At 42.4% G+C, this 14,108-nt stretch overlaps 1 protein-coding gene across 3 annotated transcripts in view; it reads left to right on the top strand.

The window, feature by feature from the left end:
- Positions 1–10,997, top strand: part of AFF3 (ALF transcription elongation factor 3) — a 337,924-nt gene extending 326,927 nt beyond the window's left edge. For all 3 annotated transcript variants that reach the window (XM_080556980.1, XM_080556979.1, XM_080556981.1), the window contains exon 21: positions 875–10,997. In XM_080556980.1, the coding sequence (XP_080413106.1) occupies positions 875–996 (122 nt within the window). In that variant the 3' untranslated portion in view covers positions 997–10,997. The remainder of the gene's footprint in view (positions 1–874) is intronic.
- The last annotated feature ends 3,111 nt before the right edge of the window (positions 10,998–14,108 follow it).

Below are 14,108 nucleotides of genomic sequence, written 5' to 3'. Positions count from 1 at the left end.
TCTCAGCTGAGCTGCTTTCCCTGAGCGGGTGCCTCAGCTTCTGATGATGATAAAGCATTCCTTGTTTTTTTAGGCTATGTAATTACGTATTTAAGACAGGGTTATGGCAGGATTCAAATCAAAATGAGGACACCTACGCGTAGATGTCTGTTTGTGAGCTGGGAGGCTAATATCCCATTACAGTTGATAGAGCTTTGTTCAATACAAACAGCAGAGCTCAAAGAGCTGCTCAGTTCACCCCGAAGATGACAAAGGGGTACAATACAGTTGCCAGACAATAGCTGCCAAATGCTCTTTAAGGTGTCCTTTCCTACGCTGCTGCTCCAGAAATCTCATGTATGTCCTGTGTTAGATCTGCCAGCCCAAACTGTATGTATCAACTGCCTGAGGATATCTCAAATGGGCGTTATATGCCTCTACATAGGCAACTGAATTAAGTCCCTCGTGGCTAGCTAAGCAAATTACTCTTTAGACTGGGATGACCACGTTGTATAGGCCTCTATTTGTCCATCAAGGTAGTTTAGATGTCTAGTATATGTATAGACAAACGTGTATAGACTTTTATATTTAGTTGTCCTTAATCTCAGAATAAATCTTGCCCAGCATCTGTTTGCTTTATCAAGACAATGGAAGTTAATGAAAGGCAAAGCCGAAGAACTCACTGTTTTGTTCTTTCAAAAGAAAATTGTTGTGCATCAGCCTGTAACATCATGAACCACAGGGCTTTAAAATTAATCTCACCAGCACTAAACTTTCATTCCCATGAAACGTTCAGCTCGACTCAATTTGCAAGAGAATAAAATCTATTAAAGGTTGACAAGTAGCAAACACAGCTTCACTCTTCTGATGCCGAATCTTTTTTCTCTCCCTGTAGATTTTTTTAATGACTTGGATGCATTGATGGGACCTATCACCTTGCACAGCAGTATGGAGCATTTAGTTCAGTACACTCAACAAGGACTTCACTGGGTGCGGAATAGCGCTCACTTGTCATAATGACTGTGTGCCATTCACGTGGACTGTATACCTTTCATGGATAATTCAGTTATTCTGGACACTGTGCTACAGAAATAGTCAACCACAGCATTGATCCAAACAAAGGTGAATATTTCTTCAATGTTGAGCAAAATTTTTCTGAGTGTAGACATGTATCTGTGCATATGTACAATATACAATGATGTCTTTTCAGAATGAATAGTTCTGTACCGCTCTCCAAACATTTTCATACCCTAGAAATACTAGAAGAACTGATCGATCTTGATGCACAAAACATACCCTTTCTATTCATGTGCTGACAAACTCAGAAACCAAATCTCATGGGTTGATTGAACCAAGTGCAATAAGCACAAATCCCTATTCAGGAAAGCTCTCAGCAGACTCTTACCTTTAAGCTTGTACCGAAATCCCACTGACTTCAGTACAGCTTAAGCACATATACGAGGGCTTTCCTGAAGTGGAATGAATGAGGGCAAATCTCTGCCATGGAGAACTTTTACTGCGAGCACGGACACTTCACAGAAGTTCCAACAATAATGTTCCATCTCCCTGTAACCTCCCCACTGGGGCACACAGAGGAGTTGTGTAGTCTGCATTAAGTTGGAGAAAGACGGCATTCCTTCATGTGCAATAACTTTCAACAAATTGCATGCATTTCTTTATCTCCTGTCTTTTTAAATAACTTTACCTCTTGTTCAGCTCCGTACCAACAGTACAACCTGCAGTATCGGGCAAAAAGCCTGAAAACAGATATGCTGATAGCAAGAACTTTTAAAAGAGATGGTGGAAAATTGCATTCTGTTACTGACAGTAAATAGATAAATGAAAAAATATGGCAACCTGCAATCCACTTAGTAAAGAAAATGTGTTAATTTTAGCTGCATACAGACAGAGACATATCTGTAAGAGTTGTTGGCTTTGCATGGGAAGGCTTCATCTTACAGATTTCGATTTTCATATCTTTGTCATCTAGCAGAAGCTCACAGCCTGTTCTTCAAGGGTATATGGGAACGTTACATGCAATTTCCTTTATCTGGGAAGCTGAGTTTGCTGCTCATCAGGCTAAGAACTGTTTCCTATCATAATCCTCTCACTCTTCATCCATAATCCTCAACGAGGCTTTAATGTTTCTTGATTTATTGGATGTTTTCTGTTCCTGTTGACAGGCTATGTTTTTTGTGCCAGAAGAATTAATCCCACAATGATTGGAGTTTAATTTGGGTCAGCTGAGGTCAAGGCCAGGTCATACCAACTGTGTTTGCATTTAGTGCATTCGTGTCCATTTTCAGTGGTTTTGGCACATTTAGTTTTCTTCCTCTGTTATTGGCAAAATTTTTTTTTGCTTGCTTTGCAATCAGATTTGCAGCCCTTACTCAAGTCAACAGCCCTGGTGACTTCAATTGACTATTCTTGCCCAAGTCACTGACTGGACCCTTTGATTGTTATTTCCTATTCTAATTTACAAATATATTAAGGAAACATGACTGCAAAAAACTCTTTCAACAGAAGATACAAGTAGAAGTAGCCACTGATATTGATGGTTGATTGATTGGTCTTTGCTGCCTTTTTTTTCCTCCCCAATTTTTGAAGAGATGCATTGAAAAAAAATATATATATATATAAAAGATACCAAAGTGGCACGTTTGCTCAGTAGAACAAAGGTTGTATTTACCCTGTGGTAAAGAACAGGCTTGAGAACACACAGAGCCCTACGTACATGCATTTTTTTTTCTAGGCTACTTACCATAACTGCAGCTACTGCTCAGACTCAGCACGTCACTCTGTTCTTCGAAGCAGCTCCGCAGGGTAACTTCCAAGGGACTGCTGAGCCCCAAGCCATGCCAGGCCAATTTTATGTGCCGGTCAATGCTCAGATCCTGCCCAGGAGAACTCCTGAGCTCAGGCTGTGGTAACCTCTTAATACAGCCTTGAGTGTTATAGCGTGGCTGGCTTTAAGAGTGGACATGGACCTGCCTTTAAATGACAAAATACGCATCCTCCGAGTCCTCCAGTCACTCTTAATTCCAGTCACCCGCCCTAGAAGGAACACAAGTTGTTTGGTGCCGAGTATCGTGGAGAACTTGGTCAGTGCCTTTTCTGTTTATTACTTGCCTGATCTCCAGCTGTGGAAGTCTGCCATGATGTACTAGACTAGCAGCAGCAGATTCCATCAGCTGCTTCAATACCATATGAAGGTACTGTGGGATTTCTCCTCAGATCAGGAAAGTGAAATTCCGATTAGATTTGCTTCTGTTTTCTTTGATGGTGCCTATGATGTTTATCTTCAGATAAGTTTGGGGGTTTGGGAGCCCTTGTTGCTATTTAATGTTGAGAAATTTTAGACATGACATATATTACTTGCCTTAAACGGAGTTTAGTTTTATTGCACACGTGGCATTTGAGTTTCAAGTATGGAACTTTGAAGCATGTTTATTTTACTAAGATCGGGATATTTTTCTTAATCACGATGAACTCTTTGTATGGATGTAATATGTCAAGCAACTTCAAAGAAATGCAAGAATTAATGCTGTCCTGCTGTAACATGTTTCCAGGTACTAAGGATCTCTTGCAGATGATTGTCCTTTCTTGTACATTGTTCTTATATTTAATTATTCCAGCTAAAATACCCACTGCTTCCATGGAAAAACACTGGTTTTTTTAGGTATTGTGCTGGCATCATCCATGTTGTCCGATGAGCACAACCAAGCCTTAACCTCTGGTGGTGTAACAGGATGAAATAGCAGCCACATAAACCAACTAGACATAAATGAATTAGAAGTTTTGGCCTCCTCTCTGTAGGGTTTCTTACAGCTGTGTTTTGTAGAGGTTATTTAGAATACTCTTCTGTGTGGGCTATTTTGCTGTATAATGGTTGCTGCAGTTTAGATGACTGGAGCTGAATGTGACACGGTGACAACAAATACTTCATTCGTCTTCTTAGGGCCAGATTTGGAAAAGATTATGTAGCTTTTAGGTCTGGTCCAATTAAGCATATGCTCCACATTAAGAACCTGAATAGTTTTAGACATTTCAACATGACTCAAAGGTGCTCTGTGTGTTCTGGATGAGATCAATAGAGTCCAAGGACTTTTTTGGGGTTCAATGAGAGAAGTTTACTTGTTTCAGCCAGTTGTAAAAGTCCAGGAACATGCAGGCTTCTTTACACTAACATTTTCAGGTTCATTTTGTGAAAGTAAGAAGTTAGTCCGTACAAACCTAGTAGGATTATACCTGGAGGGGGAGGCTGGTGAAGCAATGGGAATGCATTCAAAGGAACTATATATTGCAGGTAAATGCAAGAAATGCAGTGCAGCCTATGGGATCCTCACAGACAGCAAGATCATGCAGACCCCTTGGCCTTAATCGTTTATAGTATTCCATGGTGGCATGAATGACAGATAAGAACAAATTATATGCAGAGGTTCAAGAGTGGCTAAAAGCCAAGCAGAGTCCCCCCTGACACGTGGCAGGATACCCCAGCTCCTTGCTTGCCTATTTCTTTCATCCAAATATCACAGGGCTCCAAAGGAACAGGTTTCAGTGAACAGAAGACCTTAGGTAAAGGAGGTTAAGAAGATCAAGCCCTAAGTGTAGATACAAACATGTATGTATATACTGTAAATCTAAATAGTAATAAAAGTCACTCAGCATGAAAGATATTATTAGTGCCTACCATTGATCATCAAGTACTCATCACTGAGCAGCCATATCACCTCAGAACTGCAGTAACTGTTATCAAAATAATTTGTGCAGCTAATTAATTTATAAGAAATGCACCTTCGGGACTGTGCCATAGTATCTCTTTTGTAATACAAATGTTCAACCATTTTTCATGGCTACTGATTCAAATCTACATCACTGAAATGTCAGGATATCTTTTTTTTTCCCTAGATGAGGGCATATACTTAGACCTGGCTAATCTGTGCTTAGTTTATCTACCCAAGAGACTTCAGTAGTCGCCAGCCTTAACGCATGTACAGTATATACTATTCACTGACTTAGTTGTAGGTTTTAATCCAAATGAAATTGGAATTTGCAAAATGACTTGGATTAATGGCGTCTGTCTCAGATACCCTGCAGATGTGACATTAAATGATTCATGATTTTAAGCAGGAAAGGTTGAATTTTATGTAAATAATGGGGGTGAGTTCCAAGAATTTCTACAGGAAGATTTTTTTTTCAAATTAGAAGATTGTCAAAGTAATACATTTTTTTAACTCTCCTAAATCTTCTGAGGGTCATGGGTTCATGTCAAAGCTATATTAAGAACTTCTCCTTCTGCAATATGCCTTGCCTTTGCATAATCTGCTTAATGCTTAATACGTCAAAAAGAAATGTTTCTTTTTCACAACAATAGCAATGTTTCCCTCCCCACCTCCAGGGAGAATCCTCAAACTAAAGAATAAAATCTCTTGGCACAATAGAAATACAAACAATGCTTGAAGAATATGAACTTGTTAAGATAACGATAGAGGTTTGGCTGGCGTAGACCTAACATGCCTCTCGTTTTAATATCTTTCTGTTAGCATTTACATCACATCTTTGAACTCATTGTGTTCGAAACTAGAGAATTAGTCTGACTTTCATGTCTTAAAAAGGCCTGATAGGTCTGATCAGTATCATAATTATAATTGTTACATTAGCTTATGTGCTATGCACTGAGGGCTGGGAAGGCATGTAACCATAGATAAATTTGTCAGAATTCATTTAGAAAAGCATTTGGATGATCTTATGTGAAGAAAACCAGAGAGCAATGTCTCCCACCCAATACTGTTAGCATGAAGATTCAGCTACTTTCATGTCTCCGCTAAAGCTGCCAGTTGCCCTTTCTAAGGCCGAGACTCCATTTCCAGCCTTACTGGTTGCCATGCTGTCAATTGTTCTCAAGGTTGATTACCTAACTGGGAAGGCTACTGTAGGCCCTGTTTGCCCCCACCTCACTAAAGCTAGAGAGAGGAAAAATACCAAGATTTGGAGTATCCGAGACTCTATCGTTCCTTCAAAAGACTATGGATTTCCTCACTGAGATTCAGCTGGAGACGTTTCTTAAGTCATTCCTTTCCTCTGCTTGCTGTCCATCTCCTTTGCTCTTGGAAGTCCTCAAGTATGAGTGCCCTTTCAGGGATGTTTTCTTCTCTGGTAGCCCAAGCTGCCTTTCAAGCGATGTGCTGGAGCATGGAGTAAGTAACCCACGGGTTGCACAAAGGGCCTTGCTTTCCCCCACAAAACCAGCAGCAAATACAGCAAGGTTTGCTCTCTTTCTTGATCTGTGTAGCTTGCACCTTGCACACTGTAGCTTGAATCCCAGACTCATCCCTGCTACCCTGAAAGGGCTTCACTGGGTCCAAGGAAAACAAGGGAATGACAAAAAAAATGGGAGATTTCCTCTGTCCCAGGGCACATATTCCTTTTGGGGAGTGAATATAAAGAACAGCACGGATCATGAGGCACTCAGGTCTCATGTTTCTCATATGTACTAACACAGGGATACTTAACATTTATCTGCCTCATAGGGTTTTATGAGTATTAATTAGTGTTTGCAAATCACACTGCGTCCTCAGAAGGAAAGTGCTGTAGAAGAGCTATGGAAAAGACTGCTAAGCACACTGGATGAATTTCACCCCTGAGTCCAGAGCTACAAGACCCTCAAATTCCTTAAATATCATCTAAACTCTCAGTGTAAGCACCAGAGTATATAAAACTAGTGCTTAATACTGAAGGGAGTCATAGAGTTGCAGTCTACGTGAAATTGCCATTCCCAGAGTATCTGTAACTTTGATCCTCATAGCAAGCAAGAGCCACAACAGTGATTCTGGGACAAACGGTGTAGGTTAACCAAGTGGTGGGGAGCCATCCTAAGAATTACAAATTCTTTTTGTATATAAGACACTTTGTCTTTCTGTAAAAGAAATTTGCCTTTCCAGTCTTACCAAGAGTGTTTTTCAGAACAGCCTCAGAAAAGTTCGACTTATTTGTTACTACAAATCTGGCTTGAAATGAATTCAGACTAATAGATACTGTCCTTTAGAATGGTGCATTACAGAGAGGACTAGTCGCTTATCAGAACAACAAAACCAAAAAAAGTGCCTCTCATAAAATATCCATCTGTCAGTGATGTACATTACCAGTCTCTAATCCGGGAAGTCAGATATGTTGGAGCACAACGTTGCCTTCCCAAATCATGCCATCATCAACCAGTGTCATAGGGTTAAATTCTGTGCTCTGTTCTGACACATTACCTCTAGAAGTCAAGAGTAAAACACTTCACCAAGGACTGAACACCAGTCAAATCAACAAAATGTTTCTACTGCTGTTCGTCTTATTCAGGCAGTACAAGCAAATCCTTCCTTACTTAGCACTACTTGTCTTTTTGTTCTTACTTATGGAATCTTCACCCTAGCCACAGACATGAAGGGAAACATTTCCTGTGGGGACAAGCTAGATGTGGATAAGATTTACCAAAGTAAGGGCCCTTCTTAGTCTTTTTTCCCACTTCTATGCCTAAAAATGTTGGCATTTTAAAAGAATAATTTCATCTGCAGTTGAGATTTTGGAGTCTGCCTTCACCCATGACAAAGAAGTCCATCTTCCTTTTGCTCACATAAAAAGCTGCCTGGCATTCCCCAGGAAATCACATATAGCTAATTACTGCCATCATCAATACAAGTGCACCTTACATCTCCTCAGACTTTCATTTTACCTCCCTGGTCACACAGTCTGCTCTCCCTGCAGCTTCCCCTGCCCCACAATTTTCAGCCCCAACTCCATTTCCCAGCCTGGGCTGGTGATGTACAGGACAAGGGACAGAGCAGAGCTGCTCCAAGCAGCTCAGGACCTTTCTGTTTTCTTCTTGTTCCCACCCCACTGGTGGGCCTAGCGCCCACCTTCTTCCCGTTACTGCTAGCAAGAAACTAGTTCCCTTCTTAGGAGGAGATGGTGAGTGCTGATGACTCCATGCACAAGTTCTGACCAACTCTTCTTCTCCGGGTGAGCAGATGCATGAGAGAGGGCACTAATCTCGGGACCTACAGCCCTTAGTGCTGGTGACTCAGATACCCCAAGTGCAACTGCAGTGCAACTGGAGGGGTTGCAGCTGTGCCACCGGGGCCAGCGGCCTTTGGCTCAGGTGTTACTGATTTGCTTGAATGAGCACCAAAATTTGGCGACCCTGCAGTAGAACCAGCAGGAACTGGTAGCCTCACACCTGTACAAGGACTTTCTGTAGGTCATTGAGACCATGCAATCAGCCTTGTAATGATTCTCCAGGGTTAAATAGCAATAGAAGCTGGAATGGAAGAGAAAAAAAAAAAAAAAAAGTCCTGATTTAAACACAGAAGGTGGGATTCACCTCATCCTATACTGAAAGTCTAAAATAAGCAAGAAGAAACACACCCTAGAAGTGCTGGTTTCTGTCACTGGCTATAGAGGGAGTCTAGGTGATGAGCTCAGATACAGAGACAGTACAAATCCCACCCCAGGTTTATGACTGCACCTGTTGCTACTGAGAGTGCCTGCTGAAATTGGTAAAATACCATGGGGTAGGCTGAGGCAGGGTATGGCTGAGGGAGCAGACAACCAGGAAAATACATATGAGGTAAATAAATTTATTTCTGAAGTGTTTAAAACATGTGTTTCGGACATGGACAATCCCTAGCCCACTCTCAAACTCACTAGGCCCAAATCCAAAGGTCCCCGAGGACTGAATGCGCACCTTTCTTCTGTTAAGATTACTGAAATATCCAGAAAATATATTTTACGGTTTAGTAAACACTCTTAGGCATACGCTGCCTGAAAGTAGAGCTTTTTTTAACAAAGTGTTTCTGTAGATGGTCAAAGACATCAGGCTGGCCATCAGCCCACAAGGGGCCAATGTTACTTTCTATGGAAATTCAACAAATGATGTGAAAGAACTCGAACAACATTGCAGTTTTATCTACAGCGAATAATCTGTAGGCAACACAAGGCCACCTAACACTTGTGGCCTGCCTGCACGCTGCCAGTCCCATAGCAGCTCCTCCAGAAGATGAGGCAGAAGAGTTGAGAGGCATCAGGGCTCCTCTCCATGTTGGCCCAAGGCCAACACCTGGTCATGGCCAAGCCAGGCCTTCCACACAGGGCCTCTCTGCTGGCCACAACGGATGGAGATAATAACCAGTGCAACAACACATGGCCGTACCAGGACTCATGCTTCACCTAGGGCAGCTCCCCGCCCTGCTGTGTTCATTACTGATCGAAGCCTGGGCGGCAGCGATGCCTGCTGAACAGGGCCCTGTCACAGCAGGCGTCCTATAGGGAGCGACCCACAGACTTTCTTCCAAAGAGCTGCCGTCATACAGAGCCAAAACCAAACCAAACTGCAGGTGGGCAAGGAAAATAAAAAGGGAAGAGAGTACAGGGCAGCCAAAATAAGAGGATGTTTAAATTTGTCATTGCTTTGTCATTACTTATCCAATCGGCAGCAATAATGACAGTAACCACAATTCCCTTCCCATTTTCTAAGGGTAGCAGCAGTGGTTGAAACAGCGATGTAGCGGTCCCAGTGTGAGGTCCAGCCACCGAGAGTCCCCTCGGTCAATGTGCTGGACGTGCAGGCAGCACATGGTGGGTGCTGCCACATTGCAGCTCTCCACCCCCCCCGTTCAGCTGAGGTACTCAAGGGTCAGATAGTAACCAGAATTATTTTTGTGTATTTTCATATTTCATTTCTTGCAACAAACATTGGCTTTTTTTTTCTTTTTGTAAAATTATTCAAGACGATATGGCTTCATCTACATCTCATAAAACATTGCTTACCTTTCTCTCTGAGGGTGTTCCTTCTGAAGCCTCGCCCACCCTGCCAAAGCTATAGCAGTTTATCTTTCCAGTGAGAGTAATCCCACAACACATCCCTACGTTGCAGGCAATATTGTTTACACAGGTTAATAAACGGAGTATTCTGTACAGTAATTTATGCTGTAAGATATGTACATATATCACTGTAGCAGTCACAAATGCTTTAAACTGCCTTATTTATTAGATCAGTTAGCGTTTCCCCCCTTGCTCCAGAATACTTTAAATTATTTTTATCTTTTGCATTAGGTAATTTTTTAGTTACTGCATTTTGACCCAATTATTGAAAACAAATGGTCTTTACAGTAAATAGATATCTAAAAGTAGAAATAGCAAATTTACCACCCATCCAACTAATATAGCTCTAATTATGATTAAAAATAAATATCTTATATTCTTATCTGTGTATTATAGTATATGCCACAAATCATATTCCACTTGTGATCAATACAAACAAGAGCTTTAGTAACTTTCACCTATTTCGTTCTTCCATTCTGAGACAAAAACGTAATAAACCACTTAATCTAAAATATTCCCCATGAGAGCCCTGGTGTTATTCCTCCCTCAGGCAAAACTCACGTTGGCTTCAGTGGGAGCTTTACCTAGGAAAAAGTACAACATAGGGACATTACAAAACAAATATATCATGTATGAACAGCACTTGTGCTTGGTACTCCTTCCTTTTTTTCTTTTTTTTTCTGTAGTAAGAAACATAGGGTAAATATTACATCTGTAACAGTTGTCTGCCTCACTCCTTCCTTTTTGCTGTACAAGTAAAAAATTAAGATTCAGAAACAATTGTATTGGTTCCAGTCACTCAAGCAAATCAGAAATCTTATGGGGATCAGTTCCAAGCCAAACTAGAAAGTAAAAGAAAATTTTGCTTTTGTTTGTCTTCATGTTAAATTTTGTTACACGACTAAACAGGTTCATGTGTACAAAGGCAATGAAATTATTAACTACTTCTTTTACTGTTTGGAGATTTTGCTATGTCCACAGTTCATATAAAACTCATGTAGCACAGTTTCTGGGATGGTGAAAAATCCTACTGTAATGTAACAGAATGAGCCTTAAGGATTTGTAAGAATAAGCACTTTTATATTAAAAAGCAAATATTAATTCATCAGTAAGATTACTTTTTTAATGTGACAATAAACCATGAAATCAACATCCTTCCGTCTCAAGTACGCCTCATCTGTCTCTTTCTTAAACCTTTGTTTCCAAGTGAAAAATTTGCCTGTTTTTGTGGTACAGCCTCTGGGTCCCATCGCAGCTGCCTGTGCTCCAGCCTAAGCCACCTGCCCTTCTCCGTGGGAGAGGTCTTTGGAAAACTTCGTACCAGGAAAAAGGAAAAGCACATCGCAGTAGGCCTTATTAACAAGGCACCAGAAGTAGCTGGGGTGTCGAACAGAAACAAATATATGGGATGAGGCAGCTCTTTGGGGAAAGAAGAGTCACTGCTGCTTTTCGGTGAGGCACAGGGTTACTAAATAACCAGTCCCAAGTTTTCATTAGTTGTTTAGATTTAGGAGACAAGCTCCTGTACCTCGAGATGACTGATGTCTGTGTGTAGTGCCGGGAGACCCACAGCCTCTGCAGTTGCAGAGCAGCAGCTCACCTCTTGTAAGAGGCTGGTACCAGCCAGTATTATGCGAAAACCATGAGAAATGCAAGTACCAAGTCACCCTCCACCCTGCCTTTCCCTGTCTACATACACATGCACATTTTTTTTACTGATCATTTCCTGATGCCTACAGCTTCTTCCTGCTAGGATTGTTCCCTCTCAGAATTGCTTATTCCAGCATGCTCTGCCAAAGCCAAAATGCTGCTGTTTTAACATGACCTTTTCACAAAATGGTACCTCCTAGCAGTTTTCTCTCCTCAACTGATTCCCAGGGTAGGTAGGAGGGGAGCTGGGTGTTTCCTCCTTCTTCCTGGGGAAATCACATTTTCCCAAGCAGCCTCTGACAGCAGGGCAGGTACTGGCTGGATGTCCTGGGGCAAGCCAGAAGGAATGAGCTTCCCCAGAAACCCTCTCTGCTTTTGTGACTCACTGCTGTCCACAAGCACGTGCTTTCAATGCACTGTAACCATCGAGGCACACAAACAGAGAGCCTTTGCTGGTGAGGGTGGGGAATGTGTTTTAGCCACGATCTCTGGCCTATGAAACACCACAATTCAAGGCAGGCTGACACACAATAGTGCTGCTCCCTGCCACCAAACACCGCCAGGAGACTCCTCTTGAGGACAAGGGACGGCTGAACAGGCAGCGGGTGCCCTCCCCAGCCACAGCCATCATCGAGGGGAGGAAGGAGACAGCTTCCCCAGCGGCTTGTGGCGCGTGTTATCCATGCCCTACCTGGGTCTCAGCTCAGTCCTACACACCACAGGCAGCTCCATCCAATTCTGCCAGGGCGGGCCGGCGTGCTTCGGTGCTGCCTCCCCTCCTTGCACATGGCTGCGGCTTGCCGGCAACCCTGCCAAGCAGTCTTGCAGGATTTCACTTCTGGCTTGTTCCACAAAAACCTTCTCAGCTTAATTCAAGGTCAGGAAAGAAGTCAGGCACCACCGAGCTGGAGACCTGGAGGGCTCATTATGATGATCTAGTCTTACTTCCCAGGAAAACACAGGCCATAACGTTTCATCAAGGGATTCCTTAATCAAAGGCTAATAACCTGATGAAGAGAATTCTAACCTTTTATTAAGGCACCCAATCTTGATTTAAAGACGCAAAGTAATGAAGAATTTACCACGTCTCTTGGACTGCTATTTGCTAAAAATACTGCTCCAGGGCTTCAGTTTGAAAGGTATCAAAGCTAATTGCAAAGCCAAACCAAAAGGAAAAAAAAAAAAAAAAGAGAGAGAGAGAGAACTCAAAACCTGAAGATGAAATAAGCACACTGACAGGAAAAAAAAAAAAAAAAAAAAACAATTTGTGGGGAAACTTTGCATTCTAGTGGAGTTTCTGGTCTTAATTTGAGGAAAGTGTGCATAGACGTTCGTATTTGCTACTCAGAAACAGAATAGGCTGTGACCTTGTTTACTAGGTATGCAAGTCCACAGACAAAACACAAAAGGGAACTTTGCTACCGGCACTGGTGAAATGCAGACCCTGTTGTGGCCCTTTCACGTTTGTGCCAAGCCCACATTTACAATAATGTGACTCTTAGTTTTCTTTAAAGTAAGAATAGAAACCAGCAGAAACCAGCAGCATGTGTGGATGTTTCTTAAAATGAAACCCAGGCTACCCAGCTCTCTGGATAGGAATTAGTTCAAATCTCCTGTCCCATAAGGGATTACGAACCAGTAGAGATGTACAGTTACAATGTCTCCTAGGACCATTTATGCAGCTCCCGACAGTGTGAGTTTCTACTGATTTTCTGTAGTCATTTTTCAAATACCAGCATTACAAATCAGAAGCTAAGGTTACATGTCAAGAACTCTGACTTGATAACACATATGCTGACACGTAGTGTAAAACAATAGACAATAAAGTCCTAGAGACACAGATTCTCCTCTCCTCTCCTCTCCTCTCCTCTCCTCTCCTCTCCTCTCCTCTCCTCTCCTCTCCTCTCCTCTCCTCTCCTCTCCTCTCCTCTCCTCTCCTCTCCTCTCCTCTCCTCTCCTCTCCTCTCCTCTCCTCTCCTCTCCTCTCCTCTCCTCTCCTCTCCTCTCCTCTCCTCTCCTCTCCTCTCCTCTCTCAGAAAGGTCACACAGCGCTGTGGACACCTTACGATATGCAAACCCCTCTAGGTAAAGAAGAGAGAGGAGACTAGGTAGAAGAAGTATATCCAGTTTGAAAAGCAGCTGGGAAAAGGGTGCATGTCTTCGAAAAACTGCCTTACAAGACATCCCCAGCCCTCTCACTGTTACTGAGCTTCACAAGAACTATTAAAAGCAAGATTTTGAAGCTACGACCAGTTAAGGGTTTCGGTGTTGTAACAAGTCACATTATTTTAGGTGTCTGGACCCAGAGCACAAAGCCCTGTGCCAGGCACAAGGCCATCATCTGCATCATGCAAAGAGATCTGGATGACTCGGATAAACAATTTAAAATCTTCATGTGAGGAGAAGCCTCCTGGAGCCAGGTGAGTAGCAGCACCTGCAGTGAACTCCAAAGTGTCAGCACCTGCTACGGGGCCGGCAGCAAGCCCTTCCACCCAGGCAGATCGAGCGCCTACAGGCAAACCTTTTAAGAAACAACCAGGTGACAGCGGTGACAGTATTTTTCTGTTTGCAGGTCAGCGTAGCAGGTTATTTGCTAGAACCTGGAAGCAAGCTGT

Source organism: Anser brachyrhynchus (assembly GCF_964034855.1).
Source record: "Anser brachyrhynchus genome assembly, chromosome: 1".
Taxonomy (NCBI): Eukaryota; Metazoa; Chordata; class Aves; order Anseriformes; family Anatidae; genus Anser; species Anser brachyrhynchus.
The sequence above is the reverse complement of the archived record's forward strand: the minus strand, read 5'-3'. Positions and strand labels throughout refer to the sequence as shown.